Source organism: Otolemur garnettii, unplaced genomic scaffold (assembly GCF_000181295.1).
Source record: "Otolemur garnettii isolate 467f Iridium unplaced genomic scaffold, OtoGar3 scaffold00063, whole genome shotgun sequence".
NCBI lineage: Eukaryota > Metazoa > Chordata > Mammalia > Primates > Galagidae > Otolemur > Otolemur garnettii.
In genome coordinates, this window is record NW_003852458.1 from 5,482,185 (window position 1) to 5,507,676 (window position 25,492).

A 25,492-nucleotide genomic window follows, 5' to 3' on the forward strand; every position below is an offset into this window, starting at 1 on the left:
TTTTTTTGCAGTTTTTGGCTGGGGCTGGGTTTGAACCTGCCACCTCTGGTATATGGGGCCAGCACCCTACTCCTTTGAGCCACAGGCATCGCCCTATTTTTAAAATCTTAGTATAAGACTTGAGTATTTTGGTTAATAATAATTAAAATATGTCAAACATACAGTATCTTAGGGACTTTAGAAATAAAGGAGTATTAATAATAGCTTCCTTGTTTCAGGTATTGTGCCTAGACACCTTTTTTTTTAAAGACAGAGTCTCACTCTGTTGCCCCATGCTAGAATGTTGTGGTGTCACATAGTTCGAAGGAACTTCAAACTTTTGGGCTCAAGCAGTCCTATTGCCTCAGCCTCCCAAGTTGGTGAGACTACAGGTGCTCACCACAACACCCAGCTAGTTTTTCTATTTTTAGTAGAGGTGGTGTCTTGCTCAGGCTGGTCTTGAACTCCTGAGCTCAAGCAATACATCACCCTGGCCTCTCAGAGTGCTAGGATTATAGTCAAAAGCCACCATACCCCACTCTAGGTGCCTTTCTTTTTATATCATTATTAATCCTTCTTAATCCTATAGGATAAGTATTATTTCTCATGTTTTTCAGTGCAGGACTCAGCAAAGTTACACAACTAGAACGTGAACTCTGTGACCCAGAAGCATGTCTATATTGTGCTGCCATCTAGTCTCTTTTAATTTTCCATAACATAAGGAGGCTGAGTCTAGTGAGGCCAAAGGGCTTGTTCATCATCACATAGCTAAATGGCAGAATGAGGACTTAGATCTCTGGACTCCTGACTCACATTCCTGGGCTCTTTTCACTACAGCAGGACACCTTGGCTCTTGAGCCCTAAGTGACAGCCCCAAACAGCTGTGTTTATCTGTTTTGCATGTCCCAGCTTGTTTTGCTAGCCAAGCAAAAACTACTTAAAAGGATCCTCAATCTTCACCTTCCCACTCCCCTTCACTTATACTCATATACTCCTACTTGCCTCAAGAATAACTTCACAGAAAGAATTGTGCAATGTCAGTAAGCCTTCCTTTGGTGTCAGAGTTACTCCCTGAGAGAACATTCACTTCCTCATGACTCCAGTTTACTGTCAGATTGGTTTTCTCTCTCTTCTCTTTGATCGGAATCTTAGTTGTTTAGGCAGGAATTTGAGGAGCAGATGTTATGGCCCTTGAACAAGCCCTTTAATTCTCCTTAGTACTGTGTCTAATGACTCTTAATCCTGTCCTTTTAACTCTGTGGCTAGCAGATTTAAGAGTGAAGTGGGACAGGAATGGTGAGCTTGGTACTGAACATTTTATTTTAATGTTGGCAAAGTGGACTGCAGAGAGCACATGAAAAATAATGAAATAGAGGAAAACATTGAAAGTATTCTCACAGGAGAAAAGCAAAGTGAATAATAGTGTGAGGTCATTGAGATTTTGGGTTACCCTCCAAATGTAAACAGAGCAATTTGATAGAGCAGTTAGTTGGTCAGAGAAATGGAGTGCCTAACTGTTTGTACTATCTCCTTATTAAATTTTGCTGTTTTTTTTAAGCTTTTCATTTCCCTTTAAAAACAAAAATGAAACAACAGAAAAAAAACAAAGTAGTCACTAAATAGTAGTTGATCTTTCATGATTACTGAAGAAAATTTTAACACTTTCCCCAAATGGGAGTACTGTTAACAAAGATACATCCTGTCAATGAACTAGTTCGTTCCATTCATACTTTAGGGACTTTGGTTTAGCAGTCCAAACTTTCTAATTATCAAAGATCTGATGTGTTTTATATATAAAAGAACAAGATGGACTAAACAGCCTGTAATTTTCTCAGTTCTTGAGTATTTCCCTGAAATTTGATCTGTCAGGCAAGATCTGATTAGGATAGAGAAATAATACGTAATTTGAGTAGGGAAATCTTGTTTGTTTGTTTGTTTGGCAGGGGGCAAAATCTTGCTTTGTTGTTGTCCTGGCTAAAAAGAGCAGTGGCATCATCATAGCTCACTGCAACCTTAAATTCTTGGGTTCAAGTGACCCTCCTGCCTCAACCTCCTGCATACCTGGGACTACAGGTGTATGCCACCACACCTGACTAATTTTTTTTTCTATTTTAATAGAGACTGGGTCTTACTCTTTTTCTTAAATTCCTGACCTCAAGTGATCCTCCTGCTTTGGCCTCCCAGAGTGCTTAGCCACTGACTGTGCCTGACTAAGCAGGGAAATTTTAACGTAAAGAATTGCTAACACTAACAATGGTTTGAAATAATGAGGTATTAGCTATTAAAAAATAAAAAGGACTGTAAAGAAAGTATGAATAGCAGATCGTAGGAGCATCCACTATCCCTGAGGTTGAGATAGGCTATTCAAGGAAGAGGTCTCTGAGATTGAGATCCAGATCTTGTTTGAGAGGGCATGGCTTTGGCTCATTGAATGAAGAGATTACTGCGGTGCTACATGACTTGCCAGAAACCTCTCTCACCAAAGTCACTGTGCTGCAGTACTGACTCAGGGAGGTGCTGGGAGAAGCTCCAGGGTGCTGCTATTGCCGTGCATTTCAGGAGCCTGACAGTGGAGAAACACTTTTAATGTTTCCCTTTGTTTCACTGTTTTCATGTGCTTTCTGTAGTCTACTTTGCCGGCTGCTGGAGCTGAACGGGAACCTGCCAAGAGGAGCACACAAAATACTAGAAGAAAAACCTCTTCCTCCTGCAATGTCTTTCCAGCATCCTTTACTGAGAAAATCTAACATGCTAACTGGTCAAGGAAAAATACATAAAGGGCCCAAGTCCATTTTTGCAGAGCAAGTAGCAAAGGGTAAATTTGGAGCCAGGAGACAAATGGACAACTAGCACATTTGGTTAAACATGTAATTTTATATCTTATAGACAAACTTAAATGCCAGTTGATAAGAATCGTATGTCTGTCCACATGCATCTTCCTCACATCACCTATCTCAATCTCCTGATCTTTTATAGGGTTTATCTCTCATTTTCTGGAGAACTTGTATTTCACCAGTATATGTGAAGTATCTTGCTCAATTGAGTTGGTTAAGATGATATCATTTAGACCATGGAATTTCTTTTCCATTGTTTAGATCAGGGGTCCTCAAAGTTTTTAAACAAGGGCCCAGTTCACTGTCCCTCAGACAGTTGGAGGGCAAGACTGTGGGCCCCGGGATGAGGCAGCTGCTAAGCAGGACAGGCAGCAGTGGCAAAAACACCCGGCGGGCCGGATAAATGTCCTAGGCAGGCAGTCTGTATGTGGCCCACAGGCCGTAGTTTGAGGATGCCTGGTTTAGATGGTCCAGATCCTTTGGAACTGTATTAAAACTTAAGGGTAGGAAAATTAATGCAGTCATGGTTCAGTCACATATGATGCTGTTGATTGCAATGTGACTATCAACTGCTTTTTGGTCCTCCTCATTAATAATAAGGGAGAAAAATATACTTTACCAGGTCAGTGACTGCATACTACTTACGTGAGAGAAACTAATAACTCTGTCTTTATTTGCTGCCACAGAGAGACTCCCTGGCTTTCACACTATAGTCTTTAGTTGGTGATTTATCACTTTCAGTTTTTCATTGTTTTTTTTTTTTTTTTCTCTTTGGCATTGGCTGCTCCTAGCAACAGATATCTAATTCCTAGTCCTTTTAATTACTTCTCTATACCTCATAAATGCCTGAAATACTGCACCTGCTGTGCCTTCTCTTGTACCAACAGGTTTTAGCAATTATGATTGCACTGTTGCAGCATATTAGGGACTGTGTACTAGCTATGATGGGGGTCTTCATTGATAGGCAGAGTGGTAGCATTTATATGGCTTCAAAATCCCATCTGGAGTTGACTTCATAGGACCACTTTTGGTATCAATCTTCCCACATCAGATTTCCCAAAAGCACACTTTGAAATTTTAAGAGTTGCATATAGGAAGTTTACTGGGGAGTGCTTCTGGGATCAACTCCTGTGAGAAAGGTTACAAGAAAAACAACATTAGGAAGATGGAGAAATTGAATTGGTATATAGTTGCAAAGCAGTAGGTGATCCCACAAAGAGATCTAAAGCTGAAATAACCCTCCCAGAATACTCTGGATTGTAGTGCAGGGCTAACCATTTTATTACACATTAAGCAGTTGTTGAATTTGTGGTCTTTGGGATGGTATGACCTTGGGTGAGGCAGTTGCAACTTGGAAAATTCCTGAGAGTTCAGCTATTAGCCATTAGCAGGCAAAATTCTGGAAGCTGGGAGAATGATTGCTTCAGTTCTGAAGGGGGAGATCTGGCTGGTACACCACAGCATTCACTACAGCCACAGTGGCAAGATCAGTTTTAGTGCCATGGTGAGGATAGAAGTACTATAGTGCTAGAGAATTAAAGAAGATGAGGAGGATTGAAAACTTATTCAAACAGCTTACCTGTGAAGGGTAAGAGATAGAGGATAGTCAGTAGAAGTTCTTGAGGAGACTGGGAGAGATGGTATCTGGAGTATAGGTAGTATGATTTGCCTGGGGCAGGAAGAGGTTCGTTGCTACCATTGCAACTGAAGAGGAGAAGAAAGAGAGGAGTTCAGGTACAAATAAGTTTGTACCGTTAACCAGAGAAAGTTGAGGCAATTATTTGTTTTTTCTGGGAAAGAGCTAAAAGATTGAACAGTTGAAAGAAGGAGAGATGGTTGGGTTGAAGGTATAAGATAAGTAAAGAAGGTTATAATAGATTTCAGTGATGGTGGGGAGAGAAGGCCAACAGAATACCCAATAGGTGCTTCGAGCCTATTTGAGGTTGATGTTCCTAACTTTGTAGAATTATCAATTGGTGCACTTCTATAACATTTTTTTCCTGGAAGTTCTTAATATAGTAAAAGTGTCGACATTATGCTCAATACCTTACCAGACAATTTCCTTTTTTTTTTTGTATAGCCATCAGATCAAGTCATTACAGTATAGTAACACAGGAGACATGATTCTTGTTGTATCTGGAAGCTCTCAGGCCAAGGTGATTGACAGAGATGGTTTTGAAGTAATGGAATGTATAAAAGGAGATCAGTATATTGTGGACATGGCCAACACCAAGGTAAGCTTTAACAGAACACTTTAATGAATTTAATTAATTCACACATTTATTCATAAATTCTGTTTTGTTTGCCATGTAGTAATTGATCCCAAAAGATAGTGTCTTAAAATAGTAGCAGTTTATTTTTTTATAATTGCATGGATTTATGAGGAGATTATTCTGCTTTGTATATATTATTAGCTGGGTTACAAGGATGGTTGTATGATCCAAAATAGGCTCAGATGGTTTATAGTTAGCATTCTAGATCATGGCATCTCTCTCTCTCCTCACTTCTTTCCTACTTCTAACCTCCACCCCTACTCCTTCTTCTCTTTCTCTTGTTCTTTCTTGCTGCATGTCTACTTTGGTCTTTTTCAGTGCGTAGTAGTCTTAGTGGGATGTAATTTCTTGATTGTTAGTTCCATGGAAGATAGACATGGAAAGTGTTGATATCTTAACATCTGGCTTTAGGTCTTATACAGCATCATAGGGGCAGCTAAATTTGGGGAGGGGAAGGTAGACTTCACCATTTAATGGGGGAATGGCAAGTTCAAATTGTAAAACCTCACATGGGATGGGAGATACCAATTCAGCTATCTTTGGAAACACAATCTACCCAGCTACTATGTGCTAGTCTTTAGGACAAGAAGCAAAGAGAGAGCTGGGTGCAGTGGTATGCACATGTAGTCTCAGCTCCTTTGGGGATTGAGGCAGAAGGATTGTTTGAGCCCAGGAGTTCAAGGGCATAGTGTGCTAGGATCATGCCTGTGAATAGCTACTTCCCTCTATCCTGGACAACATATAATGACACCTCATCTGTAAGAAAAAAGAAAAAAAAGAAGGAAAGAGTCTCATCAATTTTTTAAAAAAATTTATTTATTTTTTTCTGGTTAAAACTTTATTAAGATATAATTCACAAATTCACATAACCACAAAGATCACTTTTAAAGTGTACAATTCAGTGGTTTTGGGTAGAATAGCTCCTTATTATTAATATTTATGAAATCTGTATTTGTGAATTTGCCCGCTTGCTAGTTTATTTGTAACCCCTCCCCCAAGTCAATGTACATGACACTTTCCCAGGAATTTGTAAGAGTATTCAAGTGGCTAAATATTTGAGTTGCTGAATATTCATATTTTCAGTGGCGGGTGAACAAGACAGTGCTCTGCCTTCTTGTAGTAGCCAGATGTCCTTTGTGTGGTCTATTTAGTGCTGTGTTTTTCACATTTTTTGTGCTTTCTGCTGGTGATTTAACTTTTTAAAAACGTTTTTTCTCTATACGTATACATGTGGTTATTTGGTTTCCACATTTTTTTTCTTTTTTTTTTTTTTTGGTTTCTACTTTTTGCCTTCACAAAATTAAAAGGGCTTAAAATTTAAGAACAATAATGATGTTTAAGATAAGGACTAGAAACAAAAACCTCATAAAGAATGAACAAAAAGGGGCGGCGCCTGTGGGTTGAAAGGGTAGGGTGCTGGCCTCATATGCTGGAGGTAGTGGGTCCAAACCTAGCCCCAGCCAAAAACTGAAAAAGAAAAAAAAAAAAGAATGAACGAAGATAAATACATTCAGAAAAGAAATCAGACGATTGCTGCAATGATGTATTGAGCAATAATAATAATAATGCAAAAAAAGTAATATTCACATTGACAGATAAGAGTATGTCTGTCATAGAATGCTTTGACTCTGAGGTTCAGTATGGAGTCATCAGTTAACTTCTTCCTATTTTTTTTTTTCCAAAGTCTCAAAAAATAGACAACTAATATTTATAAATAAAAATAGAAGATAATTTCAAAAACCAGATCATGCCAAATCTTATAGACAATAGAAAAAGAAGAAATACTTCAAAATCATTCTACTTCATCTGGATACACCTGATATTAAAATTGGAAAACATATGTTATTATAAAGGGGAATTAAAAACATATTTCACTTACAAATGAGGATGCAATATCTTAAACAACATATTAACAAGTTGAATTAAAAATTAATGTTCAGGTAATATACTTTGGTCAAAATTAAATCCAATTTATGTGAGAATTAGTCACTATTTTCTTTTCTTTGTTTTCTTTGTTTTCCTTTCCCTCACCCCCTCCCTCCTTCTCTCTCTGTGTGCTCTCCCCTCCCCCCCGTGCCCCACCATGTCGTTAATTGTCCTCATATCAAAATTGAATACATAGGATTCATACTTCTCCATTCCTGTGAATTTTCCCTAAGAATAATGTGTTCCACCTCCATCCGGGTTAATAAAAATGCTGCAAACTGCATTTTTTTAATGGCTGAATAGTATTCCAAGTATACCACAGCTTGCCAATCCATTCCTGGGTTGAGGGACATTTAGGCTGTTTGCACATTTTAGCGATTGTCAATTGAGCTGCGATAAACAGTCTAGTACAAGTGTCTTTATAATAAAAGTTTTTTTTTCCTTCTGGATAGATGCCCAGCAATGGGATTGCAGGATCAAATGGGAAGTCTAGGTTGAGTTCTTTGAAGTTTCTCCATACTGCCTTCCAAAAGGATTGTATTGTTTGCAGTCCCACCAGCAGTATAAAAGTGTTCCTTTTTCTCCACATTTGCGCCAGCATCTGCAGTTTTGAGATTTTGTGATATGGGTCATTCTCACTGGGGTTAGGTGATATCTCAGGGTGGTTTTAATTTGCATTTCTCTAATAATTAGGGATGATGAGCACTTTTTCATGTGTTTGCTAGCTATTCATCTGTCTTCTTTAGAAAAAGTTTCTATTCATCTCTCTTCCTCACTGATGTGTGGGATTGTTGGCTTTTTTCGTGTGGATTTTGTATAGATCCTAGTTATTAAGCTTTTGTCTGATTCAAAATATGCAAATACCCTTTCCCATTGGGTAGATTGTCTATTTGCTTTGGTTGTTGTCTCCTTAGCTGTAGAGGATTAATTAAATCCCTTTTGTTTATTATTTCTGTTGTTGCTATTGCCATGACAGCCTTCTTCATAAAGTTTTTCCACAGGCCGATATCTTCCAGTGTTTTTCCTCTTCTTTCTTTGAGGATTTTTATCATTTCATGCCTTAAATTTAAGTCCTTTATCTATCTTGAATCAATTTTTATGATTGGAGAAAGGTGTGGGTCCAGTTTCAATCTTTTACATGTGGATATCTAGTTCTCCCAGCAGATTTATTGAGTAGGGAGTCTTTACCCCAGTGTACATTCTTGTATTGTTTATTGAAGATTAGGTGGTTGGAAGTCGTTGGTTTCTTTTTTTTATTTTTATTTTTATTTTTGTTTTTTTAGGAGACAGAGTCTCACTTTGTTGCCCTTGGTAGAGTGCCATGGTGTCACAGCTCACAGCCACCTCCAGCTCTTGGGCTAAGTGATTCTCTTGCCTCAGCTTCCCAAGTAGCTGGGACTACAGGTGGCCACCACAACGCTTGGCTATTTTTTTTTGCTGCAGTTTGGCCAGGGCTGGATTTGAGCCCGCCATCCTTGGTATATGGGGCTGGTACCCTACTCACTGAGTCACAGACGCAGCCCAAGTCGTTAGTTTCGTTTCCAGGTTTTCTGTTCGATTCCAAATGTCTATGTCTCTATTTTTATGCCAGTACCATGCTGTCTTGACCACTGTGTCCTTGAAGTACAGCCTAAAATCTGGTATGCTGATGCCCCCAGCTTTCTTTTCATTACTAAGAACTGCCTTAGCTATATGGTTTTTTTTCTGGTTCCATGCAGAACGCAGAATCATTTTTTTTTAGACCTTTCTCTGGATGACCTAATTATCTGGTATTTTACTTTTTTTCTTTTGAATTTATTTTTCTTACACATGAGTATATTAGGTTTCCACTTTTGCCTTCACAGAATTCAAAAGGCTAAATTTAATGACAATAACAATGTTTAACATAAGGACTGAGAACAAAAACCTCATAAAGAATGAGTGAAGATAAATACATTCAGAAAAGAAATCAGGCAATTGCTGCAATGAAATATTAAGCAATAATAATAGTAATAATGCAAAGAAAGTAACATTCACATTGTCTGATAGAAGTATGTCTATTATAGAATACTTTGATCAGTAAACTGCTTCTTATTTGTTTTTTCCAAAGTCTCAAAACAATAGACAACTAATATTTATAAATAAAAGTAAAAGATAATTTCAAAAAAACAGATCATGCCAAATCTTATAGATAATAGAAAAAAATACTTCAAAATCATTCTATTTAATCTGAATACACCTGATATTAAAATTGGAGAAAATATATTATTATAAAGGGGAGATTACAAACATTTTATTTATAAATGAGGCTGCAATATGATAAACAACATATTAACATGTTGAATTAAAAATTAATGTTTAAATGATGTACTTTGGTCAAAATTAAATACAGTTTATATGCAAATTAGCAACTATTTACTTTCCTTTTTTTTTTCCTTGCCCACACCACCTCCTTCTCTCTCTATCTGGTCTCCCCTTCCCCCATGCCCGACCATGTCATTAATTGTCATTAATTGTCTTCATATCAAAGTTGAATACACAGGATTCTTACTTCATTCCTGTGATGCTTCACTAAGAATACTATGTTCCACCTCCATCCAGGTTAGTACAAATGCTGTAAAATCTCCATTATTTTTGATGGCTGAATAATATTCCATGGTATACATATACCACAGTTCACCAATCCATTCCTGGATTGAAGGTCATTTAGGCTATTTCCACATTTTAGCGATTGTAAATTGGGCTGTGATAAACGGCCTAGTACAAGTGTCTTTATAATAAAATATTTTTTTTTCCTTCTGGATAGATGCCCAGTAATGGGATTGCAGGATCAAATGGGAGGTCTAGGTTGAGTTCTTTAAGGTTTCTCCATACTTCCTTCCAAAAAGGTTGTATTAATTTGCTGTCTCACCAGCAGTGTAAAAACATTCCTTTCTCTTCACATCCTCACCAGCATCTGCAGTTTTGAGATTTTGTGATATGGGCCATTCTTGCTGGGGTTAGATGATATCTCAAGGTAGTTTTAATTTGCATTTCTCTAATAGTTAAGGGTGATGAGCATTTTTTCATATGCTTAGTAGCCATTTGTCTGTTGTCCTTAGGGAAGATTCTATTCATCTCTCTTCCCCAATGATGTATGGGATTGTTGGTTTTTTTCTTGTAGATTAATTGAAGTTCTGCATAGATCCTGGTTATTAGACTTTTGTCTGATTCAAATTATGCAAATATCCTTTCCCATTGAGTAGGTAGTCTATTTTCTTTGGTTGTTGTCTCCTTGGCCGTACAGAAACTTTTCAGTTTAATTAAATCCCATTTGTTTATTATTGCTGTTGTTGCTATTGCCATGGCAGTCTTCCTCATAAAGTCTTTCCCCAGGCCAATATCTTCCAGTGTTTTTCCTATTCTCTCTTTGAGGATTTTTATTGCTTCATGCCTTAAATGAACATTGTACTATTCAACATTGTGCTGGAAGTTTTAGCCAATACAATTAGACAAGATAAGAAAATAAAGGGCATCCAAATGGGAGCAGAGGAGGTCAAACTCTCCCTTTTGCTGATGATATGATCTTATACCTGGAGAGCCCCAAAGACTCAACCACAATACTCTTGGAAGTCATCAAAAAATACAGTAATGTCTCAGGATATAAAATCAATGTCCACAAGTCAGTTGCCTTTTTTTTTTTTTTGAGACGGAGCCTCAAGCTATCCTCCTGGATAGAGCGCCATGGCATCATGCTCACAGCAACCTCCAACTCCTGGGCTCAAGCGAGTCTCCTGCCTCAGCCTCCCAAGTAGCTGGGACTACAGGCACCCGCCACAACACCTGGCCAGTTTTTGGTTGCAGCCATCATTGTCGTTTGGCGGGCCCCGGCTGGGGATTCGAACCCGCCACCTTAGGTGTATGTGGCTGGTGCCTTAGCCACTTGAGCCACAGGCGCGAGCCAAGTCAGTTGCTTTTGTATACGCCAACAACAGCCTAGATGAGAGGTTAATTAAGGACACCATTCCCTTCACCATAGCCCCAAAGAAAATGAAATACTTAGGAATATACCTAACAAAAGAGGTGAAAGACCTCTATAAAGAAAATTATGAAACCCTAAGAAAGGAAATAGCAGAGGACATCAACAAATGGAAGAACATACCATGCTCATGGCTGGGAAGAATCAACATTGTTAAAATGTCTATACTTTCCAGAGTAATTTACCGATTCATTGCCATTCCTATTAAAGTACCAATATTGTACTGTCAAGACTTGAATAAAATGATTCTGCATTTTGTATGGAACCAGAAAAAAAAAAACCCATATAGCTAAGGCAGTTCTTAGTAACAAAAACAAAGCCGGGGGTATCACTATACCAGATTTTAGACTGTACTACAAGGCCATAGCGGTCAAGACAGCATGGTACTGGCACAAAAATAGAGACATAGATATTTGGAATCAAATAGAAAACCTGGAAATGAAACCAACAACTTACAGCCACCTAATCTTCGATAAACCATACAAGAGCATCCACTGGGGAAAGACTGTCTGTTTAATAAATGGTTGCTGAGAGAACTGGATATCCACATGTAAAAGACTGAAATTGGACCTGCACTTTTCTCCACTCACAAAAATTGATTCAAGATGGATAAAGGACTTAAATTTAAGGTATGAAATGCAGAATCATTTTTTCCAGGTCTTGAAAATAGAATGTTGGTATTTTAATAGGGATTGCATTGAATTGCTAGATTGCTCTGGGAAGTATAGACATTTTAACAATTTTGATTCTTCCCAGTCATTTGCATGGTATGTTCTTCCATTTTATCAGGTTTTTATATAAAGATTTTTAATGGGATAACGATCTTTTAAAATTAATGTGTATTACATGCCAGTTGATTATAGCCACAGTAATGCTATACAATTTATGGCTTGAAACAGCAGTTAATTATTTTTGCTAACATGTCTGTGAGGTGACTGTTTTTTGCTAGGCCTGATTTTCAGCTACAGATAGAGCACAGGTCTTTTTTCATGTGTCTTTGTTCCTCCTTGGGAAAAATATGAGGACACATTTGTCTTATAGTGATACCAGAAGGACATATGCCAAAGAAAGTTATATATTGATTTGTTGACAAAAATGTGACCAGAAGCTTGTAGGAACCTAACCCAGTATTTGCTAATTCAGTGTTCATGGAAGTTTATAGACCACAATTACCATGAATAATGAGAATCAGCTGTAATCTATTTTAGAAGCTCTGTTAGAGCTATTAGGTTAAATTATTATAGTATGTTTCAAACTGCCCTGCTTTGAGTCTTGGTGAAGTGCCTCTCAGCACTGATGAGGATTACAATCTCATGTTCTTTCTTTTGTCTATTGATTGATTGCTTACTGAGTGCCCAGAGTATGTTAGGTGATTCAAACAAAATTCAAATATAATGTAAACTAAATTTATATACACTTACATTGTAATGCTGGCTTGCATATTTTTTTCATGTATTCCACTATAGGTTCTTCCCCTCTCCTTAAACTCGTTTCCCTATGTATTCTACCGACGATGTTTTGGGTGTGATGGTGGCAAGGAAATAAAGCAGATTGGGCTCCAGATCACCTTCTGTATCTTAAACACATATATTTCTGTTTTTGTCGGTTTTATTTGAAGCTTTTGAGAGTTCAAAACTTTATTTAAATAAAACTTTAAAAAAACTTTATTTAAATAAAACATGAAAATTTTTTGTTTACATACATAGTTTTTGTACAGATTGAGTCAAAGTTATACATATAAGTGTGCCCTTCACTCAGACAGTGCTTTTAATTAGATTATTTGATTTTTTCAATGCCTGGCTATTTTTTTGGTTGTAGTTGTCATTGTTTGGCAGGCCTGGGCTGGATTCGAACCTGCCAGCTCTGGTGTATGTGGCTGGCGCCTTAGCCACTTGAGTTATATTTGCTGAGCCAGAAATCCCTAAATTTTGATGGAGAAGATATTTTCACTTCATGTCTGAAGGATATAACATTCTAGGGTTAATTATTTTTTTCTTTACATTTTGAATATGTCATTCTACTTTCTTGGCCTGTAAGGTTTCCACTGACAAGTCTGCTTCCAGAGGTTTTGGGCTCTTTTATATGTCATTTTTCTTTTCTTGTTTGTCTTAGGACCTTTTTGGTCTCTACTCTTTGGAAAGTTGATTTTTAAATGCCTTGAGATAGTCTTGTTTGGCTTAAAACTGTTTGGTGTTTTATGACCTTTTTGTTCCTGAATATTGATATCTTTCTCTATGTTTGTAAAGTTCTCTTTTTTAATTTATTCTATTATGCTTCGTACCCCAGTCTTTCTCTGTACCTCCTTTCTAAGCCCAGTACTTCCTATATTTGCTCTTTTGAGGCTATTTTCTAGATATTGTAGGTGTACTTAATTTTTATTTATTCTTTTTTTCATTTCTGACTGGGTATTTTCAAACAGCCTGTCTTTAAGCTCACTAATTCTCTCTTCTTGGTTAATTCTGTTGAGAGACTGGTGCATTTCTCAGTTTGTCAGTTGAATTCTTAAGCTCTAGAATTTCTGTTTGATTTATTATTATTTCAATCTCTTTTGTTTATTTATTTTTTTGGTGGAGTCTTACTATGTTGCCCTTGGTAAAGTGCAATGGTGTCACAGCTCACAACAACCTCAAACTCTTGGGCTTAAGCAATTCACTTGCCTGAGCCGCCTAAGTAGCTAGGACTGCAGGCGCCCACCATGACACCCAGCTATTTTTTCTTGTGGTTATCATTGTTTGGCAGGCCAAGGCTGGGTTCAAACTTGACAACTTCTCTATACATGGCTTGCGCCCTGACCACTGAGATATGGGCACCAAGCCTCAATCACTTTTTAAAATTTCTCTGATAGTCTTCTTAATTGCTCTTCCATGCTATTTTGAATTGCATTGAGCTTCTTCAGGATAGCTGTTTTGAATTCTTCCATGCTATCTTCCATGCTATCTCTTCCATGCTATCTTGAATTGTATTGAGCTTCTTCAGGATAGCTGTTTTGAATTCTTTGTCTGAAAGGTCACATATCTCCATCAGTCTGGGATTGGATGTTTGTACCTTATTTAGTTTGTTCTATGAAGTCATGTCTTCTGAATGTTCTTAATGCTTGTGAATGTTTGTCAAAGTCTGAGCATTGAAGAGTTTGGTATTTATTTTAATCTTCATAGTCTGGGCTCTTTTGATCCCTGTCCTTCTTGAGAAGACTCCCAGATACTCAAATGAAATTGAATTTTGTGGTCTAAGTCTCTGGTTGCTGCACCTATGTCAACACAGTGTTTACCCCAAGCCCAGTAATGCTGTGACTCCTGATGGTACCATCTTAGTAAGCTTGGGTAAGATACAGGAGCATTAACTGGATGAGTAGACAAAGTCTTGTATTCTTTTCCCTCATACTCTGTGCTTTGTTGCTGGAGTTGGGGGAGGTATGACATGGGTACTCCCTCATGGCCACTAGTTCCAGCTCAGTCTTTCTCAAAGCCAGTGGTAACTGTTGCCTGCCTACCTCTCATGTTTATTCAAAGTACAAGGGCTCTAGTCAGTAGGTCATGAATCCTGACAAGACGGAGTCCTTCCCTTCAAGGTAGCATGTTTCCTTTTAGCCCAGCATGGGTCCTGAAATGCCATTCAGGAACTTAGGTCTGGACTCAGGGTTGTCGGGGGCATTTTGGTACTTTATCTTAAACTGAGGCCGAGCTGCTCCCCAGCTTGCAAAACAAAGTCCTCTGAGCTCTTCACTTTCCTTTCCTCAAGTAGAAGGTGACCCTCTCTGAGCTGCGCTGCCTGGTGTTCGAGGAGGTGTGATATAGGCACTTACGTGGCTGTAGCTCTTGGTGTTTTACTAGGTCACATGCATCCCAAGTTTCCTTGATCTAAGCCAGCATAGCAACAGAAATTCTGAAGTGGTTGCAACCCTTATGGCCTGACTGCCTCAGGAATTTAGTCCAGTTCCCAGACTGCTTCTTCTCTGCCAATGGCGGGACTTGCAGGAACTTGGGCTTCTGGGCATAGAATTTCCCTCTAGTCGAGCTGGTCAGAATGCTCCCTCTGTGGGCACTGGTGGAAATATATCCTGTGCTATGTTCTCCTATGACAGGACAGCCCTGAGTTTCAGTTTAAAACCCACAGTCTCTTCCTTCTCCTTTCCATTGGCACTCAGTTCTCCACTATGTGTGCTGGTGCAGCACTGCCAGGGGGTAAGGGTGGAATGAGGAGTGTGTAGGTGATGTAAGATTCTCTTTTCTGTACTCTTTACTATCTCCTTCCTTGATTTAATGTTAAAATTAGATAGTATGATAGCTCACTTCATTTTTGGTTCTTTTAAAAGTGCTTGCTTTTGTAGACAGTTGTTGAATTAGGTTTTCATGAGCAGGAATGATTGCTGGAAGTTTCTATTTGGCTGTCTTGCTCCACCCTCTCCTAATAGAAGTATTTGAATTCCAAGAGTAATTAGAAACTTGTGGCTTCATGGCAAATTCAACAAATGAGACGTTCAAGGAAGCAATTTAATGTATTTGATCTATCATGATAAAATATTATATTCTTCAAATATAAACAGGCTCTTCTAAGTATATTGTTAAATTATTATGTTATTAAATTTGTATCTCTGTTCTTTACATCATTTTATGTATGTATGTATATATAAATATAAACATTTGTGTGTTTTTTCATATATGTGTTTTTAAATAGTCCTTCTAGGAGTACATAAATGTTTTTTCCTGTTAGATACTTAACATAATACATTATAGGTAGAGTATCAACATTTGTACCTTTTCTAAATCAAATTTAATGGGTATCTAACACTACTTCTTAATATCTGAAAAATAAAAAAAAAAGATTCATAATTCTATGGTTGAAATATCACTATTAATATTTTATGTATGTATGTATATATATATTTTGAGACAGAGTCTTACTTTGTCACCCTCGGTAGAGTGCCATAGTGTCACAGCTCACAGTAACCTCCAACTCTTGGGCTCAAGTGAACCTCTTGCCTCAGCCTCCCAAATGGCTGGAACTACAGGTACCTGCCACAATGCCTGGCTATTTTTAGAGACAAGGTCTTACTCTCGCAGGCTGGTCTCAAACTCTGTGAACTCAACTGATCCACCGCCTTGGCCTCACAGAGTGCCAGGATATAGGCATGAGCCACTGTGCCTGGCGTCACTATTAATATTTTAAAACTTTTTTTTTTTTGAGACAGTCTCACTTTATTCCCCTTGGTAAAGTACTGTGACATCACAGCTCACAGCAACCTTAAACTTCTTTTGCCCAGCCTCCCAAGTAGCTGGGATTATAGGTACCTGCCATAACACCTGGCTATTTTTAGAGACGCGATCTTGCTCTGGTTCAGCCTGGTCTCGAACTTGTGAGCTCAGGCAATCCTTCTGCCTTGGCTCCCCAGAGTGCTAGGATTACAAGTGTGTGCCACCATGCCTGGCCTTAATACGTTAATTTCAATATGTTTTTTTTTTTTTTTTGCTTATGCATCTTTAAAATGTTTCCTGGTCACATTAGACCTTATGTCAGTTATTGCTTATAGACTTGTTTTGTGTATTTTACAGCATGTTGGGATTATATGCAAGAGCTGCAGGTGTTGCAGTGGGTATATGGAAGTGGGAGGCAGAGCATCTTCTACATGAACCAGAAAAGTTCCTGTTTTATCTGTTTTATGTGTTGGAGTTCCCATAAAATACTGGTGCCATGGCTCACACCCGTAATCCTAGAAATTTGGGAGGCCAAACCCGGTGGATTGCTTCAGTTCAGGAGTTTGAGACCAGCCTGAGCAAGATCAAGACCTGTCTCTACTAAAAATAGAAAAATTAGCCAGGAGTTGAGGTAGTCTCCTATAGTCTCAGCTACTCAGGAGGCTGAGGCAAGAGAGTTTGCAGTTGCTGTGAGTTATGATGCCATGACACTCTACCAAGGGCAACAGAGTGAAACTCTGTCTCAAAAAAAAAAAAAAGGAAAAATCAGGTTCTGTTGTTTCTTTAAAGTTCAGTACAAATGTCACTGGTCTTAAGTTTGTGGGATTTTTCTTTTTTTATTAAATCATAGCTGTGTACATTAATGCAATCATGGGATACAATGTGCTGGTTTTCTATACAATTTGAAATATTTTTATCAAGCTGGTTAACATAGCCTTCACGACATTTTCCTAGTTATTGTGTTAAGACATTTATATTCTACACCTAGTAAATTTCACATTACCCTTATAAGATACACCATAGGTATGGTCCCACCACTTACACTCCCTCCAGCCATGCTCCCCTCTCATTTTTTTTTTTTTATTAAATCATAGCTGTGTACATTAATGCAGTTATGGGGTACAATATACTGGTTTTATATACAATTTGAAATATTTTCATCAAACTGGTTAACATAGCCTTCATGGCATTTTCTTAGTTATTAAGACAATATTCTTATATTCTACATTTAGTAAATTTCACATGTACCCTTGTAAGATGCACCATAGGTGTGGTCATACTAATTACCCTCCCTTCACCTATCCATCTCCTACCCCTCACTTCCCCATATTCTTGGGCTATTTTTGGGTTATAGCTTTTGTATGAAAACTATGAATTGGTTTCATAGTAGGGCTAGTACATTGGATACTTTTTCTTCCGTTCTTGAGATACTTTGCTAAGAAGAATATGTTTCAGCTCCATCCAGGTAAACATAAAAGATGACGTCTCCATATTTTTTTATGACTGCATAGTATTCCATGGTGTACACATACCACAATTTGTTAATCCATTCGTGGGTCAATGGGCACTTGGGCTGTTTCCATGTCTTGGCAATTATGAATTGGGCTGCAGTCAACATTCTGGTTCAGATTTCTTTGTTATAAAATAATTTTTGATCATCAGGGTATTTACCTGGTAGAGGAATTGTGGAATCAAATGGTAGGTCTACTTCTAGTTCATTGAGTGTTCTCCAAACTTCTTTCCAGAAACATCGTATTAGTTTGTATTCCCACCAGCAGTGTAGAAGTGTTCCCTTCTCTCTGCATCCACGCCAACGTCTGTAGTTTTGGGATTTTGAGATGTGGGCTAATCTTACTGGAGTAAGATGATATCTCAAAGTGGTTTTGATTTGCATTTCTCTGATGATTAAGGAAGATGAGCATTTTTTCATGTGTTTGTAGCCATGTGCCTTTTTTCATCGGGGAAGTTTCTGTTCCAGTCTCTTGCCCACATAGAAATGAGGTAATTTGTTCTTTTCTTATTGATTAGTTTGAGTTCTCTGTAGATTGTAGTTATCAGACCTTTGTTGGAAGCATAACCTGCAAAAATCTTCTTCCATTCTGAAGGTTGTCTCTTTGCTTTACTTACTGTGCTCTTGGCTGTGCATAAGCTTTTTAGTTTGATCAGATGCCAGTAATTTATTTTTGGTGTTGCTTCAATTGCCCACGGGGCCCTCCTCATAAATATTCTCCTAGGTCAATTTCTTCAGGTATTTTCCTTGCACTCTCTTCGAGTATTTTTATAGTTTCATGTCTTAAGTTTAAATCTTTTATCCAGTGAGAATCAGTTTTTGTTAATGGTGAAAGGTGGAGGTCCAGTTCCCATCTTCTACAGATTGCCTGCCAGTTCACCCAGCACCATTTCTTAAATAGGGAGTCTTTCCCCCACTGAATATTTTTGATAGGCTTGTCAAAGATCAAATGACGAGAAGTAGCTGGGTTCATCTCTTAGTTCTCCATTCTGTTGCACAAGTCTACCTCTCTGTTTTTGTGCCAGCACCATGCTATTTTGATCACCGTTGATTTATACTATAATGTTAGGTCTGGTAGTGTGATTTCTCCTGGTTTGTTCTTATTTCTGAATAATGTATTTGCTATTTGAGTTTTTTTCTGATTCCATATAAAATGAAGTATTATTTTTTTGAGATCTTTTAAGTGTGACAGTGGAGCTTTAATAAGGATTGCATTAAAACTGTATATTGCTTTGGGTAGTATGGACATTTTAACCATGTTGATTTTTCCAAGCCATGAGCATGGTATGTTTTACCATTTGTTAACATCTTTAGCTATTTCTTTTCTTAGAGTTTCATAGTTCTCTTTATAGAGATCTTTTACATCCTTTATTAGGTAAACTTCCAAATATTTCATCTTCTTTGACACTACTGTAAATGGAATAGAGTCCTTGACTGTTTTTTCAGCTTGACTATTGTTGGTATATGTAAAGGCTACAGATTTATAAGTGTTGATTTTGTAACTTGAGACACTGCTGTATTCCTTGATCACTTCTAAGAGTTTTGTAGTAGAATCCCTGGTGTTTTCCAAATATACAATCATATCATCTGTGAAGAGTGAAAGTTTGATCTCTTCTGACCCTATGTGGATACCCTGATCACATTTTCCTGTCTAATTGCAATGGCTAAGACTTCCATTACAGTGTTAAAAAGCAGTGGAGACAATGGGCAACCTTGCCTGGTTCCTGATCTGAGTGGAAATGATTTCAATTTAACTCCATTCAATACAATATTGGCTGTGGGTTTGCTGTAGATGGCCTCTATCAGTTTAAGAAATGTCCCTTCTATACCCATTTTCTTAAGTGTTCTGATCATGAAAGGATGCTGGATATTATCAAAAGCTTTTTCTGCATCAATTGAGAGGATCATATGGTCTTTGTTTTTAATTTGTTTATGTAATGAATTATATTTATAGATTTACATATATTGAACCAGTCTTGAGACCCTGGGATAAAACCAACTTGGTGGTGGTGTATAATTTGTTTGATGTGTTGCTGGATTTTGTTTGTTAGGATCTTGTTGAATATTTTTGTATCAATATTCATTAGTGTTATTGGTATTAATATTCATTAGTGATATTTGCATCAATGTTCATTAGTGATATCTATAATTTTCTTTTCTTTTGGGGTCTTTTCCTGGTTTGGGGATCAAGATGTTGTTTGCTTCATAGAATGTGTTTGGCAATATTCCTTCTTTTTCTATATTTCGGAAAAGATTGAGTAGCATAGGTTCTAGTTACGCTTTAAAGTTTAGGTAGAATTCTGATGTGAAGCCATCTGCTCCTGGACTTTCCCTTTTAGGGAGATTTTATATAGTTGATGCTATTTCAGAGCTTGATATAGGCCGGTTCAACATTTCCACTTGATTCTGACAAAGTCTTGGAAGGTGGTGTGCTTCCAAGTATTGGTCTATTTCTTTCAGATTTTTGTATTTCTGAGAATAGATTTTGTTGTAATGTTCATTAAGGATTTTTTTAATTTCTGAGAAGTCTGTTGTTATTTCTTCTTTACCATTTCTGATTGATGAAGTTAGAGATTTTACTCTTTTTTTCTTGGTTAGGTTATCCAAAGGTTTATCTATTTTATTGACCTTTTCAAAAAACCAACTTTTCGATTTATTGATCTGTTGTATAATCTTTTGTTTTCAGTTTCATTTAATTCTGCTCTAATTTTGGTTATATCTTTTCTTCTGCTGGGTTTGGGATTGGAATTTTCTTCCTTTTCCAGTTGCTTGAGCTGTTCCATTAAGTTGTTAATTTCCTCTCTTTTTATTCTCTTGTGAGAGGCTTGCAGTGCTATAAATTTCCCTTTTAGGATTGCCTTTGCAGTATCCCAGGGGTTCGGATAATTCATGTCTTCATTATCATTTCATTCCAAAAATTTGGCAATTTCCTTTTTATTCTCATTTCTGACCCAGCTATTATTCAGCATAAGGTTATTTAGTTTCCATGTTTTTGTACGAGTATGCAGATTCCTATTCATATTTTTGTATGAGTATGCAGATTCCTGTTGTTATTGAGGTCAACTTTTATTCCATGATGGTCCAAGAAGATGCAAGGAATAATTTCTATTCTTTTAAATTTTCTGTGGTTAGAGTTGTCACCTAAGATGTGATCAATTTTGGAGTATGTTCTATGGCCTGATGTGAATAATGTGTATTCGGTTTTGTTTGGATGAAATGTTCTGTAGATGTACTTGAAATCCAATTGTTGAATGGGTAAGTTTAAGTCTAAAATTGCTTTGCTTAGCTTCTTATTGGAGGATCTATCCAACACTGCCAAAGGAGTGTTAAAATCTCTGACTATTATGGTGCTGGAGGAAATCAAGTTGCTCATGTCTGTTAGAGTCTCTCTTATAAATTGAGGTGCATTCTGGTTGGGTGCATAAATGTTAATAATTGAAATCTCATCATGTTGAGTGTTACCCTTAACAAATATGAAGTGACCATTCTTATCTTTCCTTACTTTTGTTGGTTTAAAGCCTATTGTATCTGCAAATAAAATTGAAACACCTGCTTTTTTCTGATTTCCATTTGCCTGAAATATAGATGACCATCCCTTCACCCTGAAGTTTTTTATATATTTATATTTATACATTTTCAGGGTAAAATGAGATTCTTATATGTAGCACATATCTGCTCCAAGTTTTTGTATCCAGTCAGCTGACCTGTGCCTGTTTAGAGGTCAATTTAAGTGAATTCACATTAATTGGAAATACTGTGGAAGTTGGAATTTGATCAAAAGTTTGTGAGTGTGTTTACTTTTGTGGTGGAGGATTGTTGTGCTGATCATTGAGGGGGATAAGTCTATGAATATCCATGAGAGCTGGTTTAATTATGGCAAATTTCCTCACCATGTGAATATCATTAAAGTATTTAATTTCTCCATCATAAATGAAACTCAGTTTCACGGGATACAGGATCCTGGGTTGAATGTTATTTATTTTTAGGAGTTTAAAAGTCCTTCTAGCTTGAAAGGTTTCAGCAGAGAGAACTGCAGTCATTCCACTGTTCTTCCCTTTGTAGGTTATGGTTTTGTTATGTCTGACTGCTTGCAGAATTTTCTCCTTCATTTTAACATTTGTCAAGTTAATTATTATGTTCCTAGGTGATATGTTATTCGGGTTGAGTTGTGCTTGGGTTCTGAAACTGTTTGCTATCTGAATTTCAGAATCCCTTGGCATGTTTGGAAAGTTTTCCTTCATAATCTTGTGAAGAAGGACCTCTGTGCTTCACTAAACAAGTTCATCACCTTGAGGAATTCCTATAAGGAGAATATTAGATCTCTTTGAATTATGCCAGAGTTCTCTGAGACAATGATCCGGTTTTGCTCTCCACTTCTCTTCCTCTTTGAGTGTTTTGGAGTGTTCAGAAGCTTTGTCTTGAGAGACAGTGAGAGGAGGCCCAAGAACAGCGTCCCCCAGCCACTGCAGGACCAAGCACCCTGTCCTGGTGCTGCAGCCGGAGAACTGCTTGAACTGCATGTACACTGCACTGCTGCTGGTGCTCCACACTGCTGGGCACCCTTGTGGGGCACCCCGAGGACTGATGTAGCTGCGCATTCCAGCACTCCAGGCCTGGCGGCCTGAGAACTGCAACAGGATGGTCAGTTAAGAGGGAACCACACTGGTGTGGTGGCAAAGAGCAGCAGCCGCATGAGCTAGAACAATAGGGCTCACAACCTTGATGCTTTTCCGGATAGACATACCCTATCTCTCTGGGCAACCAGAGGAAGTCAGCATCTTCTCCTGTGGCAGCCACTGGCAGAACGGTTTGGGATGGTCTTCAAATGGTGCAAATTCAGCATGGGGCAGAATCAGTGGAAAAACTCTGGTAACCTGAATAACCAGAGTAGATCAACTCCCCCAGGGAAGGATGGGGCAGATGCAATTGAAGATCCCATCCATAAACAGATGGCTGAGATGTCAGAAATTGAGTTCAGAATCTGGGTAGCAAATAAGATGAACAGAATGGAGGAAAGGAGGGAATTAGAATTTCAAATTATTCAAAAGCTGTCTCAAGAATTCAATGTTTTCAAAGATATAATGACCAAAGATTTGACACACTGAGGCAAGAGGTTGCAGCCCTCAAAGATCTGAAAAATATGGTAAAATCCGTCAGTAACAGAATGGAGCAGGCAGCAGAAGAAAGGATCTCTGACATTGAAGACAAAGCTTTTGAATGAGCCCAAGTGCTCAAAGATGAAGAGAAATGGAGAGCAAAAACTGATCACTCTCTCAGAGAGCTCTGGGATAATTTGAAGAAAACTAATATTTGGCTTATAGGAATCCCTGAAGGTGACGAAATTGCTTCACAATACACAGAGGCTCTTCTTCATGAAATATGAAAGAGAACTTTCCAGACATGCCAAGAGATTTCTGAAATTCAGATAGCAGAGAGTTTCAGAACCCCAGCATGACTCATGGTGAACAAGACATCCCCCAGGCAAATCATAATTAACTTCACTAAAGTTAATATGAAAGAGAAAATTCTGAAAGCAGTTAGACATAAGAAAACCATAACCTACAAGGAGAATAATATTAGAATGACTGCAGATCTCTCTGCTGAAACCTTTCAGGTTAGAAGAGGGTGGTCATCGACTTTTAATCTCCTAAAACAAAATAACTTTCAACCCAGGATCCTATATCCAGCTAAACTGAGTTTCATTTATGATGGAGAAACTAAATACTTTAATGACATTCATATGTTGAAGAAATTTGCCATAACTAAACCAGCTCTCCAGGATATTCTCAGACCTATCCTCCATAATTACCAGTGTAATCCTCCACCACATAAGTAAACTCACACAGAAAATTTTGATGGAATTCCAACTTCCACAGTGGCAAAAGGATTAAAGATGTCCACTGGACTTTCAAAAAACTTGATACCCAAAATTATACCAGGTTTATCAATATACTCAATCAATGTGAATGGCTTAAATTGCCCTCTAAAGGGGTACAGGCTGACTGACTGGATACAAAAACTCAGGCCAGATATCTGCTGTATTCAAGAATCACATGTTACCTTAAAAGAGAAATATAGACTCAGGGTGAAGGGATGGTCATCTATATTCCAGGCAAGTGGAAATCAGAAAGAAACAGGTATTGGAATTTTATTTGCAGATACAAAAGGCTTTAAACCAACAAAAGTAAGCAAGGATAAGGATGGTCACCTTATATTTGTTAAGGGTAATTCTTTTTTTTTTTTTGAGACAGAGCCTCAAGCTGTTCCCCTGGGTAGAGTTGCCATGACATCACAGCTCACAGCAACCTCCAACTCCTGGGCTCAAGCGAGTCTCCTGTCTTAGCCTCCCAAGTAGCTGGGACCACAGGTGCCTGCCACAACGCCAGGCTAGTTTTTGGTTGCAGCCATCATTGTTGTTTGGTGGGACTGGGCTGGATTTGAACTCGCCACCTTAGGTGTATGTGGCTGGCACCTTAGCCACTTGAGCCACAGGCACTGAGCCACGGGTAATTCTTAATACAATGAGATCTCAATTATCAATATATATGCTCCCAACGGGAATGCTCCTCAATTTATAAGAGATACTCCAATAGGCTTGAGCAACTTGGTTTCTCCCAGCTCCATCACGGTCAGAGATTTTAACACTCCTTTGGCAGGGTTGGATAGATGCTCCAACAAGAAGCTTAGCATAGAAATTTTAGATTTAAAGTTAGCATTCAAAATTTGGATTTAACGGACATCTACAAAACATTTCATCCTAACAAAACTGAATACACATTTTTCTCATCAGCCCATGGAACATACTCCAAAATCAACCACATCTTAGGTCACGAGTCTAACTTTAGCAAAATCAAAAGAATAGGAATTATTTCTTGCATCTTCTCAGAGCATCATGGAATATAAGTTGACCTAAGTAACAAAAGGAATCTGCAGTCTCATACAAAAATACGGTAGCTAAATAACCTTATGCTGAATGATAGGTGGGTCAGAGACGAGATCAAACAGGATATTACCAAATTTTTAGAACAAAACAATAATGAAGACACAAGTTATTAGAACCTTTTTAATACTGCAAAGGCAGTCCGAAGAGGGAAGTTTATAGCACTGCAAGCATTCCTCAAGAAAATGGGAAGAGAGGAAGTTAACAACTTAATGGGACATCTAAAACAACTAGAAAGTGAAGAACACTCCAATCCCAACCCCAGGAGAAAAAAAGAAATTACCAAAATTAGAGAGAATTAAATGAAATTGAAAACAAAAGGATTGTACAACAGATCAATAAACCAAAAAGTTGGGTTTTTTGAAAAGGTCAATAAAATAGATAAACATTTGGTCAACCTAACCAAGAAAAAAAGAATAGGGGAGGTACCTGTGGCTCAAAGAGTAGGGCACCAGCCCCATATACCGGAGGTGGTGGGTTCAAGCCTAGCCCCGGTCAGAAACTGAAAAAAAAAAAAAAAGAAAAAGAAAAAAAGAAAATCTCTAATTTCATCCATCAGAAATGGTAAAGGTCAAGATGAAATAACAACAGATTCCTCAGAAATTCAAAAAATCCTTAATATATATTACAAGAAACTTTATTCTCAGAAATATGAAAATCTGAAGGAAATTGACCAATTCTTGGAAGCATGCCACCTTCCAAGTCTTAGCCAGAATCAAGTGGAAATGTTGAACAGGCCTATATCATGTTCTGAAATAACATCAACTATACAAAATCTCTCTAAAAAGAAAAGCCCAGGACCAGATGGCCTCACGTCAGAATTCTACCAAACCTTTAAAGA

The 25,492-nt window shown here is 37.8% G+C and overlaps 1 protein-coding gene across 1 annotated transcript in view; it reads left to right on the top strand.

Moving 5' to 3' along the window:
- WDR70 (WD repeat domain 70) overlaps positions 1–25,492 on the top strand; it is a 289,355-nt gene that overhangs the window by 98,274 nt on the left and 165,589 nt on the right. Inside the window, exon 8 of the mRNA XM_012807055.1 lies at positions 4,894–5,047. Within this exon, the coding sequence (XP_012662509.1) occupies positions 4,894–5,047 (154 nt within the window). The remainder of the gene's footprint in view (positions 1–4,893; positions 5,048–25,492) is intronic.